Source organism: Panulirus ornatus, chromosome 36 (genome assembly GCF_036320965.1).
Source record: "Panulirus ornatus isolate Po-2019 chromosome 36, ASM3632096v1, whole genome shotgun sequence".
Taxonomy (NCBI): domain Eukaryota; kingdom Metazoa; phylum Arthropoda; class Malacostraca; order Decapoda; family Palinuridae; genus Panulirus; species Panulirus ornatus.
Window position 1 is genome coordinate 11,956,279 of NC_092259.1, and position 19,945 is coordinate 11,976,223.

Consider the following 19,945-nt stretch of genomic DNA (forward strand, 5'->3'; position numbering starts at 1 on the left):
GAGATGTGTGGAAATAAAAAGAGCGTGGTTGAGAGAGCAGAAGAGGGTGTTTTGAAATGGTTTGGGCACATGGAGAGAATGAGTGAGGAAAGATTGACCAAGAGGATATATGTGTCGGAGGTGGAGGGAACGAGGAGAAGAGGGAGACCAAATTGGAGGTGGAAAGATGGAGTGAAAAGGATTTTGTGTGATCGGGGCCTGAACATGCAGGAGGGTGAAAGGAGGGCAAGGAATAGAGTGAATTGGAGCGATGTGGTATACAGGGGTTGACGTGCTGTCAGTGGATTGAATCAAGGCATGTGAAGCGTCTGGGTAAACCATGGAAAGCTGTGTAGGTATGTATATTTGCGTGTGTGGACGTGTGTATGTACATGTGTATGGGGGGGGTTGGGCCATTTCTTTCGTCTGTTTCCTTGCGCTACCTCGCAAACGCGGGAGACAGCGACAAAGTATAAAAAAAAAAAAAAAAAGTATATATGTATATGTCTCTGTGTGTGTATATATATGTATACGTTGAGATGTATAGGTATGTATATGTGCGTGTGTGGACGTATATGTATATACATGTGTATGTGGGTGGGCGTGGTCATTCTTTCGTCTGTTTCCTTCCGCTACCTCGCTAACGCGGGAGACAGCGACAAAGTACAATAAAAAGAAATAATATATATATAAAGATATCAAATTAACTGCTTTAAATGCCTGCCATCAGGCAATACTTAGTTACTCACCCTGTCACAGTGTCTCACGAAGCCCCAGAGTTACTCATGAATCAACACGATACTCATCAGATATCGGGTCGTCAAAGGGCGTCCGTTGAATCCTGAGCGCGTGGGACGCATTCCCCCTCAGTGTTGCCGGAGAGGTGTGGGTATGGCGCGTGGGAGGCTTTATGACGGTACGTGACGTTGCCCTCGCAAGGCCCACATAGGGTACGTGTACACCGCTGGTGGTACAGTCGTAAGCGTACCGCTTGTGGTACAGTCGTACGCGTACCGCTTGTGGTACAGTCGTACGCGTACCGCTAGTGCGGTACACGGAGTCCGTAAGGAGTAACGTGAACACAGGTTTATGGAGGGAGTGTTGGACGTCGCGTTTTTGATATATATATATATATATATATATATATATATATATATATATATATATATATATATATATATATATATATGTGTGTGTGTGTGTCTGTGTGTCGAGTAATGTTATAATCATAAGGTTTATTTGAAGTTGTGATTGGTGCAGTGCTCGACACCGCACGCTGCGGTGTTCTGATTGGTTGATTGCCACACACGCACACACTGCAGTGGTTCTGATTGGTTGATTGCTCCACGCCGTGTACCGCAGCGTTTTGATTCGTTGATAACATTTGGCTGTGATTATTTTTAGCTTGAGAAACGCCTCTGGTATCACGTGCCTTATTTACCAGTAGCTCTCTCTCTCTCTCTCTCTCTCTCTCTCTCTCTCTCTCTCTCTCTCTCTCTCTCTCTCTCTCTCTCTCTCTCTCTCTCCCCAGTCGGGCCAGTAATTAGATTGGGTTAGTTATTTATAATGACGACCGTGGGAAATAAACGAAAATATATACGGCAAGAAGTCATTTATATTTATGTTTTGGCGGAATGCATATCACTGGATTCCCATGGTTCATATGAATTGAAGAAATATTTTATTATCTATTTATATACCCGCATTTATCTTTCTCGCACACACACGTATATATATATATATATATATATATATATATATATATATATATATATATATATATATAATATGACAGCTGACCTCTTGGTCTCCGTTTGAAAAAAATATCGAAAAAAAAAATTATTTTCACTTTTTTCTTAATCTCTCTGGCACACGTTTTTGAGCCAGAGGAAATATGAGCGAAGCGAAGTGTAAAATAATAAGAGATTTACATATGAAATCAGGTCACCTCTATGGCACTATTTTTAGATCCTCCGTTTAAGATTCAAATGAGTTTGAGTTGGTAGGATCGCATCCTTCTGGGTTTTTTGGTTTTTTTTATTCTACATTTTCTGTTGGGGGTAAAAGTTGGAGCGGTCACTCAGCTAGTGCAGGTGACGGCGATTTTAAAAATTTGAGGGAAATTGAGGGATAGAAAATTGATTTATCCCCAAGGGATATTTTTTCTTATCGTGTTAAGAAGTATAGTTCGTTCATTTATTAATATATATGTGATGATACAGCGCTGGTGGCTGATTCATGTGAGAAACTGCAGAAGCTGGTGACTGAGTTTGGTAAAGTGTGTGGAAGAAGAAAGTTAAGAGTAAATGTGAATAAGAGCAAGGTTATTAGGTACAGTAGGGTTGAGGGTCAAGTCAATTGGGAGGTGAGTTTGAATGGAGAAAAACTGGAGGAAGTGAAGTGTTTTAGATATCTGGGAGTGGATCTGTCAGCGGATGGAACCATGGAAGCGGAAGTGGATCATAGGGTGGGGGAGGGGGCGAAAATTTTGGGAGCCTTGAAAAATGTGTGGAAGTCGAGAACATTATCTCGGAAAGCAAAAATGGGTATGTTTGAAGGAATAGTGGTTCCAACAATGTTGTATGGTTGCGAGGCGTGGGCTATGGATAGAGTTGTGCGTAGGAGGATGGATGTGCTGGAAATGAGATGTTTGAGGACAATGTGTGGTGTGAGGTGGTTTGATCGAGTAAGTAACGTAAGGGTAAGAGAGATGTGTGGAAATAAAAAGAGCGTGGTTGAGAGAGCAGAAGAGGGTGTTTTGAAATGGTTTGGGCACATGGAGAGAATGAGTGAGGAAAGATTGACCAAGAGGATATATGTGTCGGAGGTGGAGGGAACGAGGAGAAGAGGGAGACCAAATTGGAGGTGGAAAGATGGAGTGAAAAAGATTTTGTGTGATCGGGGCCTGAACATGCAGGAGGGTGAAAGGAGGGCAAGGAATAGAGTGAATTGGAGCGATGTGGTATACAGGGGTTGACGTGCTGTCAGTGGATTGAATCAAGGCATGTGAAGCGTCTGGGGTAAACCATGGAAAGCTGTGTAGGTATGTATATTTGCGTGTGTGGACGTGTGTATGTACGTGTGTATGGGGGTTGGGCCATTTCTTTCGTCTGTTTCCTCGCGCTACCTCGCAAACGCGGGAGACAGCGACAAAGTATAAAAAAAAAAAAAAAAAAAAAAAAAAAAAAAAAAAAAAAAAAGATAGATAGATAGATAGATAGATAGATAGATAGATAGATATTGTTGTATATCCTTGTGTCATGATACACACCAGAAGGTGTACCGGGCCCCCGTCATGGTGTCATGTCATACCCTCCTCCCCCTTACTACGATGTCAATGTTAGCTTAGTTCCTTGTCATGTCAGCGTGACAGAGAACAAGCATTTTTCCTTTGTGTTATTTACACGAGACAAACACTTCGTAGGCAGAATAAACTTTGTATGTTTTACTCGGGAGTTTATTCTGGATTTTATTCTGCCGTTAAACACGGAGGTATATATATATATATATATATATATATATATATATATATATATATATATATATATATATATATGTATACTGTTTAATGAGTAGTTCTGTAGTTTGAGATTCACCCCACAAGGTGTGGTATGTCTAATGGTCACAAGATTTACCTGACGTGGTGTAAAATAGATTTTCCTTTCTGTCTATCATCATTTACATATTTACACTGATTCGATAGATAAAATGACGCCCTTTAGTTTACCCTACATCGCTGTCCATCGATTGCGACTCCCGTATAAGAGGTATATACAAGGTACTTCTCCAAGACTTGACCGTATTCTTGACTGCGATGGTGCGACGTGAGGATGATACCCGGGGTTCGTTCCGTCCAGCCCGGGGGTTCGAACCGTGGTTCTCAAGATGTACACGCGCGCGCGCGCGCGCACACACACACACACACACACACACACACACACACACACACACACACACACACATTTCCTCGCCTCTCCTTCACCGGGCAAGCCGCTCGCTACGTGTGATGAAGTGCCGCTTCATTCAGAGCGTCGTCGTCTTAGTGAATCATCGAATTATATGCTCCTACCTGGACGAGGAAGGTTAGATATTGAGAGAGAGAGAGAGAGAGAGAGAGAGAGAGAGAGAGAGAGAGAGAGAGAGAGAGAGAGACCTCAGGTGCCCTGGCGGTTTCCTCTCTCTCTCTCTCTCTCTCTCTCTCTCTCTCTCTCTCTCTCTCTCTCTCTCCCCGACAGACAGTGTGGTGTTCCCACAGACAACAGACTCAGTCGCGAGTATGTGGACGAGGGGAAGAGCTCCGTACCTGCTGTCTGTACGTGTCTGTGCGGCTTTATTTGTCGTGATTGTCTGTTTTGTGTGTGTCTGTGTGTTTATGTGACTGTACATGGCTATCCTTCATTGTGTGTGTTTGTATACATTTTTGACCACAATACGATCGTTTATTTGTTTGTTGCGTTTGTATGTTGTGTCTTTGTGTGTCTGTAATTGGCCTTGTATGTTTCCCTCTGCGGTGTTTTTGTCCTTCTGTTTTCCCACCTTTTCATCCGTCCGTTTCCCCCTGTTCGTGAGTCTGTCCTTGTATTTGTCCGATAGCCTCATGCGCGTTTATAAAGGACTGGGCGTTGTTCACAGCACCAGAATTAACCAGTGTCGTTACTCCCCGTCAACAGCTGGTTCCCAGCCGCCAATTTACATAATTCTCTCCCGTGCAAGTCCCCCATTATCGCCGTATTAACGAGGGGCCGTTTAATATGCTCCCATAAACTGGCCACACACACACACACACACACACACATGTTGGTATATACATTACCCGGGGTTTCATGATGTACATTTCCCTCTGGTTTCATTAAGAACGGTATATACAGCGTCTGCTGGTGGCTTGCCCCTCTGTGTCCACGGCGAACCTGGGCTTGTTCAAGTGCGTGTGAGTGGGCGGGCGGTCTAGTTTGCCTCAGAGATGGGGGTCAACTGGAAGTACTTGATGGTGTCTCGAGTCATAGATGTGTGTAGGGGAGGTGGGAGGGTCACGTGTTGTGTCTTAGATGCGTTTCCTGCTTTGAGCCTGGATTGATGGATGGGCGAGAGGAAAGAGTGAACGTTTGATTACGAGTATCTTGCTTCAGTTGTGAATTACGTGAATGGAAAAGAACAACTGGTGAAGGGAAGGTTGAGTGGTATTGTGGTAGCATCCGAGGTGTAAAGCTTGCCTTATGAAGACGACTGGCTTACTTGTATGTCTTAGCTCGTACGGAAAACATAGCGAGTTCCACCACAGACTTAGCCTTATGTGTGTGTGTGTGTGTGTGTGTGTGTCGAGGAGACAGAGTAATGGGTAGTGTGGCCAGTTTTCCATTACTGTTATGGTATGGGAGGGGGGGTGGATTATACGGGCCGGGTGCTGTTACCACCTGCTCCCCCACACCCCACCCTGCGTGAGGGAGCGGGTCGTAATAATGGTTATTGGAGTTGTGTCTTATAATCCAGAGGATGAACTATCACTCACGACCCCCCCGGCCCAGAGATGAGGACATGACCTTCGCGATGCTCTGGATCCGCACAACTGTTAGTCATGTGTGTGTGTGTGTGTATATATATATATATATATATATATATATATATATATATATATATATATATATATATATATATAACGGCCGACCGTTCTCAGACGTAACTCACCCCGGCCGGCGCACGTGTGTGTGTGTGTGTCCATCGCGAGCCTCACCTCTGCTTCCAAGCGTCGGGCGCACGTGAAGCGTGATATTGATCCACGACGCTGGGCGGCACAACACCCACATGATGATGATGATAATGATGATGATGATGATCTATGGTGTTCTTAGTTCTGGCGGTGTTCATAATGATGATCTATGGTGTTCTTAGTTCTGGCGGTGTTCAGTGAAGCGTCACCTGGGTAATGAGGTCAGGAGGTCGGAGAATATGCGATGGATTGTGCGTCTATGTCGTAGACGTGTTGGCTCTCACAACACGGTGGTGTTGTGAGAGACGTCAGTACAATACGATGGTGTTTTGGAGACGCTGCGTTTTTACTCCCTCCTTCCATCCATTTTTTGTTGTATATATACCCACACCTTTTTTCGTTGTCCTCTCTCTCTCTCTCTCTCTCTCTCTCTCTCTCTCTCTCTCTCTCTCTCTCTCTCTCTCTCTCTCTCTCTCTCTCTCTCTCTCTCTCTCTCTCTCCTTCCTCAGTCTGTCTGAGTTATGACGGTCGTCCGAGAGCGTGTGTGTGTGTGTGTGTGTGTGTGTGAGAATAGATTGATTGGTGTCCATTGTTGGGTGATTTTCCCTTGTTTTGCAGTTCATGTCATTACTGTTGACTGTATATGATCCATAAATATAGTCATGATATGTAATTACGTCAAATTAATGATTTTTTCATTAAATAACGCTTGATAGAACTAGTGATTAATAGTTAATGATTCAAGTTTTTTTCTCTCTGGTTTAAATCATTTGCTCTTATGCCAAGTTTCATGATAAAGTTGTGTTGTTAACACGTAGGGCAGGTTGTTGTGTGGAGCGGAAGGGTTGTGTGTGGTGTGGAAGGGTTGTGTGTGGTGTGGAAGGGTTGTGTGTGGTGTGGAAGGGTTGTGTGTGGTGTGGAAGGGTTGTGTGTGGTGTGGAAGGGTTGTGTGTGGTGTGGAAGGGTTGTGTGTGGTGTGGAAGGGTTGTGTGTGGTGTGGAAGTGTGGTGTGTGTGTGTGGGTGTTAGAGAGAGAGAGTGTGTGTGTGTGTGTGTGGGTGGGAGTTAGAGAGAGAGAGTGTGTTTGTGTGTGTGTGTGTGTGTGTGTGGTAGAGTCCAGTGTGGTAGAGAGAGAGAGAGAGAGAGAGAGAGAGAGAGAGAGAGAGAGAGAGGTGGTAGAGAGAGAGGGGGGTGTGGTATAGAGAGAGAGAGAGAGAGAGAGAGAGAGTATGTGTGTGTGTGTGTGTGTGTGTGTGTGTGTGTGGTAGAGTCCACCAACTAACATGAACTTTGTATCGCCACCACCAGAGTTTACCAGGAACTTCAGCGTCACATCAAGGCGATGGTGCCGCCCCTCTCCCCACAGGATGAACCATCTCCTCCAACATCACCACCACCATCACTCCTACACCACCACCACCACCACCACCAATTCCCCCCACACCCGATACCACTACCGCACCCGATGCCGCTGCCGCACCCGCTGCCGCACCTTCCCCCCAGGCTGCCGCCGCTCCAGCCTCCTCCCAAGCCATCCGCCCCTCACCCGCAGCCTTCCTCCCCGCCCTACTACCCGTCATCTCCCCCTTGGCTACCTCCCCAGCCGCCGAGGACAGCCCCGTCCCTCCCCTTCCCCAGACCATTGCTACCACTACGATCCAAGCCGCCACTTCCTCCACGGCCTTGGTGCAAACCTTCAGTGCCTCCACAACAGCCACCATCAGCTAGAACTCACACCACCACCACCACCACCACCACCACCACCATCAGCAGGTGATGCCCACCGCCCACACTCAGCCCCCCCCAAACACCCCACCCCCTACCTCTCTCTGCGCCCCGCCCCGCCCGCCCCTCAACACAAAGCCCCCCCAACCCTCAAACACCCCCTACCCTACTCAACCCCACTCACACTCTCTCTCTCTCTCTCTCACCCCCACCCTCGTGCATCACTCCCTCCCTGTTACCCGAGTTCTCTCCCCCCCCCCACACCTCCCCCCACCCCCGGGTAATGGGCTTCCCTGTAACCCCGTTGGTGGCTTCTCTCTCTCTCTCTCTCTCTCTCTCTCTCTCTCTCTCTCTCTCTCTCTCTCTCTCTCTCTCTCTCTCTCTCTCTCTCTCTCTCCCTCAGCGTTTTCTAGTACCCCATCGTTGTGGCTTGTGTCACCCACACACTTCCCTTTTGCATTTCTACCTGTAACCCCCCCCCCCCCCCCGCCAGCACTCTTCCTGTACCCCCGTCTGCGCTTCCTGTACCCCATCGGTGGCCTTTGCACATCCCCTCCCCCCATGAGCACACCTCCACTCCCCTGCCTCGTCGTTTGTACCCTGTCAGTGGCCTATACCCCGTCAGCTCAGCGCTCCCTGTGGTAACCACCCCGTCAGCACTCCCTTTGACCTGCAAGCTCCCTCTTTACTCCACCTCTCCCTCTAGACCCTGTCAGCTCTCCCTGTACCCGTCAGACCTCCAAGTATCTCGTTAGCCATCCCTGTACCCCATCAGCTCTCCCTGCATCTCATCAACTCTCTCTGTATCTCATCAGCTCTCCCTGTATCTCATCAGCTCTCCCTGTATCTCATCAGCTCTCCCTGTACCCCATCAGCTCTCCCTGTATCTCATTATCTCTCCCTGTATCTCATCAGCTCTCCTTGTACCCCTGACATTTTCTCCCTGTACTTCGTCAGCGCTTCTCAGCCACAGTTTTCCCGTAGCTCCTACCTTGACCGGTGTCACCCAGGTCCTGGTCGTCCCAGGAGCTGGTTGCCCCAGGTACTGGTCGAGCCAGGTGCTGGTGGTGGTGCCAGGTACTGGTCGACTCTGGTACTAGTGGATGCAGGTCCTGGGCGATCCAGGCGCCGGGCGTCTCAGGCGCTGGTGGAACCGGGTCCTGGTCGAAACAGACACTCGTGGGACCAAGAGCTGGTCGCGCCAGATGCCCCCTGGTCGCATCCTGTGAGGGGGAGGAAAGCAAGACCGACCTAAGTAACAAGTCTGTCGCAACTCCCCCCTTTTTTTTTTTGACCTGGTCCTCTCAACCACCCCCCTTCGCCCCCCCCCGCCCCCCTAACCATCTCCTGTAGTGGCAGCTTGGTGTGGTAGCACCCCACGACCTCACCTCACCCCCTCCACCACACACACTCCCCCCCCCCAAAAAAAAACCCGCAGCTGTGCACCATACAACCCTTGAGACACTGTACCTGCACCGTAAAAACCCCCCGTAACCCCAACCCCTCCTCCAGCTGTGTACCACACACCCTCGAGACACTGTACCTGTACCATATGCACCACACAGCTGGCTGACTGGGTCTGCATGCGTGAAATGTGACGTTGGGCGTTGACAAAAGACATCGAGGCGCTCAGTCCGCTCCTTGAAAACCTACCACATTGCATATATATTTTTATTTTATATCTAGTTCGTTGTTACACACAATTTGGCACCTTGGATCATGCACGCGTTTGTTACCTTGTGCTACGCTGTCAAGGTTACTCGCTGTGAACGGCCAGATGGTGTGTGCGTATGTGTACATAATGTGTGTGCGTGAGTGTGTGTGTGTGTGTGTGTGTGTGTGTTTGTCTGCAGGCGGAAGACGACCCGGCTGTGTTGTGTTTGCCAAGTGTAGGACCCCGCCCGCCCCCCGTCCCACCCTCCTCCCCTGAACCCTCTCCGCCTCCCTCCCACCTCCCTCGTTAAACCAAGAAGCTCTCTCTTGGTCCTCCTTAACCAACCCTACACCCACCCTGGAGGTCTCTCTCACTCTTCTCTCTCTCTCTTTCTCTTTCTCTCTCTCTCTCTCTCTCTCTCTGTTTCTGACCGCTGCCTCTGTAGTAGTAATATATCCACTCTCTTAGGTGTTCAACCTCTTGCATGCCATTAACCATTGGATCAAATTGGTTGACTCGTCTAGACCATCACTCCTTTCAGATTCTCTTCCAGGATGTCATAAGTTGATATTGTTAAGCCATGATTAAAGTATAGTTAACTAGTAAGATACATTTATTAACATGTCCGAGTAAAGCAGCTGTTCATACTATCCAAATTGACTAGTTTACGATGTTTTGTTTTTTTTCTAACGAAGCAGTTAGCCTTCGCCTGGCCATGCTAATGTGCTTGACCTTTGACCCAGATAATCACGGTTGACCCGGTGGATGGGTCGGCTTCCATAACCTGTACATTGATGATCGCTTTTGTTTATTACAGGTCATTGAGGCAGGAGGGAGTGGGGACGTGGTGCGGTCGTGCGCAGTGCAGTGTGAATTTCCTATCGTTGTTGTCTGTGCTAACTGTTTGTTCCAGGTAGATGTACCGGATTCCTAGGGAGCGAGGAGTGACTCGCGAGTGTTGTACACCAAGACGTGAAATATCTTCTTCCTCAAGAGCCGCCGCCCGCTAACCCCAAACTCTTTTATCCTGATGAACGAAAGATGCGGATTTATGGTATATGTATACATACGTCCGCGCCGCAGACGTAGGCTTGCATGAAGCGCTGACAGTCGACTCCGCCGGCGGCGTGGAGAGCAAGTTGCGGTGGCGGTGGTAACCTCAAGCCACAGCCCCCTCACCGCCGCTCGTGTGACCTGGACACCGCCAGGTCGTCGTCCACACAGCTCCCCGGACTGCAACCGCCCCACAGACGAACCCTCTCAGCGACCCATGTTACACAGACGTGTGGACGACCGTGCTCGCCCCGACCCCGGTCTGGCTGCCCGGAGCCAGGGTCGCGGGGTCGGTCACGGTGAACGACGAATCTCCTCGGAATTTTTTTTTTTTTGGGGGGGACGTGGGACGAAGAAGTGGGACGAGACGGGAGTGCGTCCTACCATTCCGGAAACATAAGCAACCCAGTCGTTCTTTCTCCTTTCCCCACGCCGTTTCCTGCCGTCTGGCACCAGGCCCTGGAACGCTACCAGCAAACTGAAGGCGGCTCATTTTGTGATGTGGGGGAAAAGAAAAAAGAAACGTCAAGGTTTTAAAAAGTTAAACACTGTGGCTCAAGGAGAGGTTTACGACGGCGTGGTGTCGCTGTTGCGTTGTTCGGCCAGCACCCTCTGCAGAGAGAGAGAGAGAGAGAGAGAGAGAGAGAGAGAGAGAGAGAGAGAGAGAGAGAGAGCCAAGAGCTCCTGGAAGCGTTTGATGCCCGCGACGGCCCAAGAGATTTGGTCAAAATGAAGACCTGGACTCCAGTAGGGGGAACTTCCATGGTTAACCACCTGGAATATATATGTCCAAAGCTCCCGACACTGACGGCTCGCGGGACTGTGTGAATTTAGTTTCAAGAGGCACGAAAAGCAGGTTTTAAAATGAGCAGAGAGATGTGGGGCTGAGAGAAAATCCTGTGCATAAGATTATTTTTTTTTTCTTTTTGCGAGCTTAATTCGGGTTTCCATCAGGTCGCATCCATGAATGGGGACGGTCATCCCCCACCCATCCGGCCACGGGAGAGGCTGAAAAGGCTTCTCCTCACATAATGCGGTAATTAGGCAAGATTCCTAACTGAATGACACCCACACACCGTGCAGGAGCGACGGTGCCACCCGTGAATTGGTAACGCGTCCGGGAACCGGTGCCTGTGTGATGATGGTGCGACCCTTGCGTGGTACACACGTCTTCAACAGGTGGCGTTCGTGATGGCCGCACGTACGTACGTTACCCGCTGCCGTAAATGGTATGATCCTAGATCGCAACGGTATTATCCTTGGGCACAACGGTACGACCCTTCGACGCAAGGGTATGATTCTTAGGCACAACGGTATGACCCTTGGGCACAGCGGGTACACCCCTTAGGTCTGGTCTTCGACCGGGTCCTTAAGGGTCAGGCCAGAGACGAAGGCCATCGTCTCCCAGGGGGTCGTCCCGTTGTGCTAGATGCCAGAGACGCCCCTCAGAACAAGTACACCACACGTGTACATCCTGTACAGGTAGAGTCATCACTCACGTACCGGAAATGCACTTTGCCACCAGGGATTAATGCGACAACCTCAGTGAGGCGCGGCTCGAAAGGAACCCATCTTCAAGTGTGCCTTTTTTTTCTAAATCTTCGGATGACTGTATATACATCCCCTCTCAACTTTACCCTCTCACACAGACCAACTCTCCAAGTCTCGCTTGATGGAACCCGGCCGCCTCATGACCCCCCCTTCCCTCGAATCCAACATTCGCCGAGCAATCATGTCCAGCGGAGGAACATGGCAGTGGTATAGCCTCCCCCATCATTTCTGAGGACGACGAGGACGGTAGGTGGGTCGGTGGATCAGCCAAGTCTGGGCCTCGGGTGCTCGGGATGAATCATCGTGGCCACGATGGGCTGCGCTCCCGGACGACCCTCTCTCTCTCTCTCTCTCTCTCTCTCTCTCTCTCTCTCTCTCTCTCTCTCTCTCTCTCTCTCTCTCTCCTCTCTCTCATCGAGGGGCAGCTGAAGACTTTTTTTTTTTTTTTTTTTTTCAAAAGTTCGGGAGGAACTCGTCAACCGGTGACCTCTGGTGACTTTAGAGGCGTCCCTGTGTATGTAAGGGTCACGGGACATGTCTGCTTGCTCGAACACCCGTGTAAGAAAGGCACATCTCACAAAGAAAAAAAAAGAAAATATTCGTCCCATATATCAGTTTCATATCCATCTTCGTTCTATATCGGCTGACTTACATTTCTTTCTTCATCTTCCCTGATGATGTGATTATTACACGAAAGTGCACTTGGGAACTTATCGTGTTTCATTTTCCCCGTGGACTCGTAATATATATATATATATATATATATATATATATATATATATATATATATATATATATATATATGTATATATATATATCAAAAGTAATGGAAGAGCTTTTCAAGATGTAGTTGTGTGGCCCCAGATGCATTCTAGGTAATAAAAGTCAAGAGGACAGCACATTGCGGAGCCAGACCACAATCCACGTAGCCACGTCCAGTACTGAGAACAAAAGGTCATCGAGCAGGTAAAAAAAAAAAAAGGTCAGCGTTACTGAAGCTGATGAACTGATTGATGAAGAGGCGTAACCATGACCAGGTTACTTGATCACCAGGGTAGTTAGTAGTAGTAGTAGTAGTCCTGCTAGTATATGGTTCATTAGTAGTAGTAGTAGTAGTAGTAGTAGTAGTAGTAGTCCTGCTGGTATATGGCTCAGTAGTAGTAGTAGTAGTAGTAGTCCTCCTGGTATATGGCTCAGTAGTTCGTTGTGGCTCTCGTTAATGAGGGCCACGGTAATTAGGTTTGCACCACCTTCACGGGTAATTAGGTCGACATTCTATGTTCGTGATAGAGCAGAGGGCTTGTGCGATTTGTTAATGACGGTGACCAGAGGATGGTAGTAAGTGATTGACCCTGTAACTAGAACCATCGTGTGTCAAGATGGATATTGGGTGAAGACTCTGAGCAGAGGGTTGACCTTACGAGCACGACGGTACGACCCTTGAGTATGATGGCCTGTACTCTGACCTGACGATCCCCCCCCCTCCCCTTCCCCCTCTCCGCTATAAAAGGTCAAAGGTCACATCAGTACCGGGAAGGATCTCGTTAGGTTAATTATATACACCAGCCAAGCTGTGTCGTATTTTCTTTCTCGCTCGTTTGTTTAATCAGTTGAGAGACTAAATATACATTTTTGAGTCATTTTTTTTTTCTTTTAATACAACGCCATTTTCGTGTGACAGGAATGGTGATTGAATGCTCGGAGATGACGTCACCCCTTAGGGAAACGCGTTGATGATGATCCTTGATACTTCTCGGAGCGCCTTTGAGATCGTCCCTCACGCCAAAACAACAGAGACCACTCGGTACATGTACAAACGAGCATCTTTTCCCCAGCTTCGTTTGTGATGGTTTTGGGCCACCTTTACAATGCGAGGATTGAAGTGATAGTGTGTGTGTGACGCACTGGAACCGATGACGCCTGGAAATTGTTAATGTATTTCGCGCCAGAGCAGATCACACCCAGAAAATGTACAGATGGTTAATATCTTCCTCAGGCTCTTTCTTGTTGGGTCTGTGGCACTAACGCAGGAATGTTTAGGTCTTGAAACTGTACTCTCGTGTGGGAGATTCATCCTAGAGACGTGTCGGGTACAATTATCTTTAATTCCTCAGAGTTTAGTTATGATTTGGTCTTCGAAAAGCCTCCGGTGTTGCCGTTTCCCCCCCTGTGAGAGGAACTCCGATGTCGATTGGGCTGGAGTTTCACCGTGAGAATGATCTAGAATGTAAAAGTATTCTAGAGGAACAACGGTCAGGTTGTGGCCTGCCCTAATTTCATCACAACATCGGGGCCCCTCAGCGGGTCGAGTCACTGATGCCCACTGAAATACACTTTAACATCCCAGTATGTCCGGATGTTGTGTTTGTGTATACGTGGCTCATCTTTAGAGACACACACACACACACACACACACCTGTCTTCAGTGTGGCGTGTGGGTTGTACTCTTGTTATCTTGCGTTGTTATTTACATGTGATATCTTGGAGATATCTCGGATGCGTGTGTCAGAAAGTCTGCGTAGGACCACCGTAGAATCAAGAGCGAATTTGTTTGGTTAACCTCGTGGGAACTACGGTGGGGCCCTTGAGCAAGACGGTACGGCCCTTGAGCAAGACGTTACGACCCTTGAGCAAGACGCTACGACCCTTGAGCACGACGGTACGGCCCTTAGATGTGCTGACCTGCTAATAGAGGACAGACCAGCGTACCCAAGGACGTACCGCTGTGCTCGAGGTATCAAAAGGAGGAAAAAGATATTTTTGGTCTCATGTAATGGTGTCGCTGCCAGCATGGTGTGTGTAAACTAGCCCTTACATCTGGGTTATTACAGCCGCCTACGTCGTCGCCCTACTGAAGGGCGTCGCTGGATAATACACGAGGACGAAGTTGGTTTCCTCTTCGAAAACCCATGAGTGCGTGTGTGTGTGTGTGTGTGTGGGTGTACAGGTGTGGTCTCACAGCGTTACACAGCACAGATGTGCTGCTCTGGAGCAGTGATGCCGTCCCTTTCCCCTGAGAGGGGGTACCATCACGCACACCCCCTCCCTCCCTTACAGGATTACCATATCACACACCCTTCCCCCTGAGAGAACTACCATCACCCACGTAGTGCACACACCCTTCCCCCTGAGAGAACTACCATCACCCACGTAGTGCACACACCCTTCCCCCTGAGAGAACTACCTTCACCCACGTAGTGCACACACCCTTCCCCCCTGAGAGAACTACCATCACCAACGTAGTGCACACACCCTTCCCCCTGAGAGAACTACCATCACCCACGTAGTGCACACACCCTTCCCCCTGAGAGAACTACCATCACCACGTAGTGCACACACCCTTCCCCCTGAGAGAACTACCATCACCCACGTAGTGCACACACCCTTGTGGTGGATGGGTGTCACCACGTGTGGTCATCACAGCGTTACACAGCACAGATGTCTGCTCTGAGCATGTGATGCCGTCCCTTTCCCCTGAGAGGGATACCATCACCACTACACCTCCCTTCCCTACAGAGATTACCATATCACACACCCTTCCCCCTGAGAGAACTACCATCACCCACGTAGTGCACACACCCTTCCCCCTGAGAGAACTACCATCACCCACGTAATGCACACACCCTTCCCCCTGAGAGAACTACCATCACCCACGTAGTGCACACACCCTTCCCCCTGAGAGAACTACCTTCACCCACGTAGTGCACACACCCTTCCCCCCTGAGAGAACTACCATCACCCACGTAGTGCACACACCCTTCCCCCTGAGAGAACTACCTTCACCCACGTAGTGCACACACCCTTCCCCCCTGAGAGAACTACCATCACCCACGTACACACACCCTTCCCCCTGAGAGAACTACTAACATACACCCTTCCCCTAAGAGGGTTTCCATCACAGACACACACACACACACACCCTTCCCCCGTAGAGGAAAAATGCTGACGTCCGGCCATTTCCACAAATTGTGGATTCAGACAGACCTGTTTACAATCCCCAGATATTTAACAGTTCAGCCGGAAGTTTGCGGCTCAGTTGGTCAGGTTTCCACTTTTGACCTTGACGAGTGCCGGGCGATATCAAATCCCTCTATTAAAGGAGGGTAAAAAAAAGAATAAATATATCAGATTGGCAGAGCCAGCAGCATCAAAGGGTGGAGCATCGGAAATGGAATGTGTTCACTCGCCTCTGAACATTCGCTGTAAATTGATTTGTGTGTCTTCATGCGTAGGGGTGGAAGATGGGGGGAAAATTGGTTTTACTATGATTTTGCCACGGAGGAGTTATATGGATGGGTTGTTTTGTGGATGTGATTGACGACTACCGTAATGACCGTCGGGTAATTGGGTGATTTTTTTTTTTTTCTTGATTTCCTTATACGCCCGTGTGTTGTGGGAGAGGAGTTGCGTGCGTGTGTGTCCCGTGTGCGCGCGTGAATGTGTGCGTACACGGACCTCACACCCGTGTTGAGGCGAGGTCAAGCTCGTGTCATCGGAGGCGGCAGTGGAGCCTGCTAGCAGAGCCTCTCCGTCCCCACGCCATAAGGCTCATGTTCCACCAGTCAAGCGAAGTAGGAGCCTTATGGAGCCTCTCTTAACATACGTAGTTTCCTCACCCAGAGACACCTCTTTCTTATACCGTAAGGGGAGTACATAGACGCCTGTGTTATATTATCCCCTCCCTTTCTAGGCTGACGCTTGACCCCACACTTGTTGGAGTTGAGGCGGTGTACACCAGCGTCGTGCTCAACTTCACACTTGTTTATCATCACGAGCCAAACGTATCAACTTTTTGGTACATTTATTATCACCTGTGTCTGACTTTATTATCATACTTTGTTCTCATGCGAGTGTCAGTGTGTGATAGTCCATATCAAGTCATCCCAGAACTACCATTAATTGTCTCTGTTTTTCCTCCAGTCCATTTTCTCTTCTTTTTTTAACCCTTTGTTGACAGAAGGATACTGGAGGATTCGCACCTTGGTGTGCACGACGGCGGTACACGACGACACGACCCCCCGAGCAAGATGGTACGACCTTTCTGACCCCTTGAGCACGACGGTACGACTCTCGGCCGTGATGGCCCGGCGGTTGACTCGACTTGGTGAAGCTTAGGTCAAAGGCTCTGCCGTCAAAAGGAGATTGTCACCGTTTCGATCAAGGGTCGTACCGTCTTGCTCAAGGCCTAACCTTAAGTCATGATCCTTAGTAACACAGGTGATGTGTGCAGAACCGTCTTTGCATAGACTGACACCAGGTCCCTCAGCAGACGTGCCCCTGGCTGACGTAGTTCCTCCTCCTCCTCCTCCTGTGTTTACAATATTGGTACTAACAGGAACTTTTGATTTTCAGGGAGCGACCTGCGTGCTTCATGTTTACCCTCACGACCTGCCATGGTGTTGTTACTCCTCTTCAGTAGACTGTCTCTCTCCATGATGTTTTTGTGATATGTGTCATGTTTCTCTTAACATGTATTCATCATGGATTGATCCCTCTAGAAGGCATTTTCAGTGGATAATTCTCAGAAAAAAAAAATGTTTGTTTTGGACCCAATTTTTTTTAAGACGTATATTGATTAGTTCTTCTCAAAGGCGTATTTACAATAGAAACTGTATTTTGAAGATGTATTTGTCATGTATGATTTCTCTCTCTCTCTCTCTCTCTCTCTCTCTCTCTCTCTCTCTCTCTCTCTCTCTCTCTCTCTCCTAAGACACTTTTTGTGATGAGTGATCTCCTTTCTGAGTCGTGCATGTCGTGGATAATCTCTAGCTAAGACGGATTTGTCATTTCCCGCAGCATCAGCCTGAGCAGTTTGGATTCGGATGCTGAGGAAGCCTTCTATGATGCCGAGGACAGCACCAACACCCAGGGTGAGTACCCAGTTCGATCCCCCCAGCGGGGACTCGGCACTTTTGCTCCTCACCCCCTCCTCCCTCCACCTATGTTTGGAAGGTGGTGTTACGACTAAGCTCCCCCCCCCCCAATCATTAAACTCCCCCGTTCACCCCTGGAGGTGATGGGGGACACACTACACTCCCCTTCTCTCCCACTGTAGGTGGTGGGGGACTTAGCCCCTTGGACCTTCGCCCAACACTGTAGTTGCTGGGTACTCGATCCTGCCAACCCACAGACCGTCGTGTGTGTAGGGGGGACTCGCCTCCCTGACCCCCTCACCCACCACCCGCTGGCGTGGAACCTCTCATCGAGAACCCTCAGGACGTAGGTACACCGTGTCAGTAGAACCACACATGTTATGGTGGCAGGTTGTCAAGATGTAGACGAATGTGGTGTGTTTCAGGTCGTCAGCCACTGAGGAGCGGATGTATTCCCCACTTTAACGTCTCGGATACGAAGAGTCGAATCCTGGAATATAAGATGACATCCTTTACGACCATCAGACGTGATGTGCCAGACCTTTTTTTGGAGCTGGCCCTTAAGGGCGTCAGGTCGGGTAGCCAGTTCCAATATATATACCAAGTGTGTGTCTGACAGTCGAGCTCAAGAGTCGTTCCGTCCTGCTCGAAAAAAGAGAAAAAAAAGTTAAAAGTTTTTGAGTTGGTTTGACTCGCTTTCCTCATGTCATATAGAGCCATTCACCCTGATCAACCCCCCCCCCCCTCCCCCTCCCACCACCACCGCCTGGATCATCCCCCCCCCCCTCCCCCTCATCCATATCCACTTATGTATCCGCCACAGTCATCATCCACACTCACCCGCAGGTGCCTGCAGCTTTTCTGAATCCCCTTCACGCTTTTTGCCAGAAACCACCGGGCTCCTCCAGACCCCACCACACTCACTCCCTTTCCCTTACACACACACACACACACACACACACACACACACACACACACACTGATCGTGGTACATTACATATCAGCATTTCATTACACGGGTTGTTAGCGAGGGTCGTCATGGTGGTCTGGACGTCATTTCCGACACCTCGGCTTGGTGTCCGGTCAATGGCGGATGTGGGGCAGAGAATGACGCGACGAGACAAGAGAGAGAGACTTGAGACGCGCCGCCCCGTCTCCTGAGCGCACTCTTGTCTCCCAAGGTGATGATCACTCACGTCATTGTCACCCACACCCTGAGTTGGGAGGTCCAGTCATGTCGTTCGTGGTGAGGTGGTGACGAAGGACTGGTCGTGTTGGAGGAGGTGGTGTAGGCTGTCGTGTGGGTAATACATCTGGTGGATTTGGTGGTTCGTGGGTTAATGTGTGGGTGTGTATAGGTTCGTTGACATGTGGGTGGGTTTAGCGGGGTTGGTGGGTCGTGCAGAGGGTGGGTGGGCGGGATGGTGATGTGAGTGGGTTGGCCCGAAGGTGGGTTGAGGAGTTGGCGGCTTTCGAGAGAGGTTACTGGGGAAGAATGTGGCCATAATGATGTGATTTACAGTCCTCCTGGCCTTTCTGGCTTCCTCTCCTCTCTCATCCTCCTCTCCCATCCCACTCACCACTTCTCCAACCCCTTCTCCCTCTCCTCCCATCATCCCCCTCCTCCTCCTCTTCCCAGAGGCCTGAGGGACCCTACTTCCAAATGTCATGGCCAACCTGTTCATGATTATCTCTTCCGTCAATACTCACGACACATCAACACGCGCTCCTCGTCACCCACCCTGGAGCCTCATCATGACCTTTGTAAAGCACTTCACGCATACCTGACATGCTCTGACCACGTAGGGTGTACGTGGGAACATACTCGTACAATTCCTGGTAGTGCCTCTCGTTACGTGGTCCAGGTTTTGGTAGTGTGAGCGGACGAGGGAGGGAGGTGAGGAGTGGCCTCTGACGTAAGGCCATCCACCACGTCCAGTTAAGTGCAGTTGGCATGAAATATGAATGGCTGGTATATACTGATTGACGTCTACCTCTGCCAGTTGAGGAACGTGTGGTCCCCTCGGCTTTTATCAGATAATGGTTGGAAGCAGAGAAATCAACCAGGAAGTCGGCTCTATCAACCCATCGTCCAGCTGTCCAAGTCAGTAATTGATCCGCCGCCCTGTAGATCAGTCAAGCTGCCAGCCAGACGCACAGGGCAACCAACATTCAGCTGAGCAGTTGGCCGACTGACCCACCAGCCTGGTGGCCAGCCAGCCAGAGGAGCGGTGGAGGTGCTCCTGTCGGTGGCCCACGTGAAGGTAGGGAGAGATGCCTTCCTTCTGGCTGTAACCCAGGTGGAGGCAGGGAGCTGGGTCTTCCTGTGAAGGTAAATGAGACATCTCTCCCTCCTGACTTGTGTCTCACATGGTGGTTAGGAAGATGTCCCTCCCTCCTGGCTGAG

At 49.4% G+C, this 19,945-nt stretch overlaps 1 protein-coding gene across 1 annotated transcript in view; it reads left to right on the top strand.

Annotated features, from left to right (window-relative positions):
* The window catches only part of cyst (rho guanine nucleotide exchange factor 18 cysts), a 642,386-nt gene that overhangs the window by 496,298 nt on the left and 126,143 nt on the right, over positions 1-19,945 (top strand). The window contains 2 exon segments of the mRNA XM_071683416.1: positions 6,991-7,455; positions 17,468-17,535. Of these exon segments, the coding sequence (XP_071539517.1) occupies positions 6,991-7,455; positions 17,468-17,535 (533 nt within the window).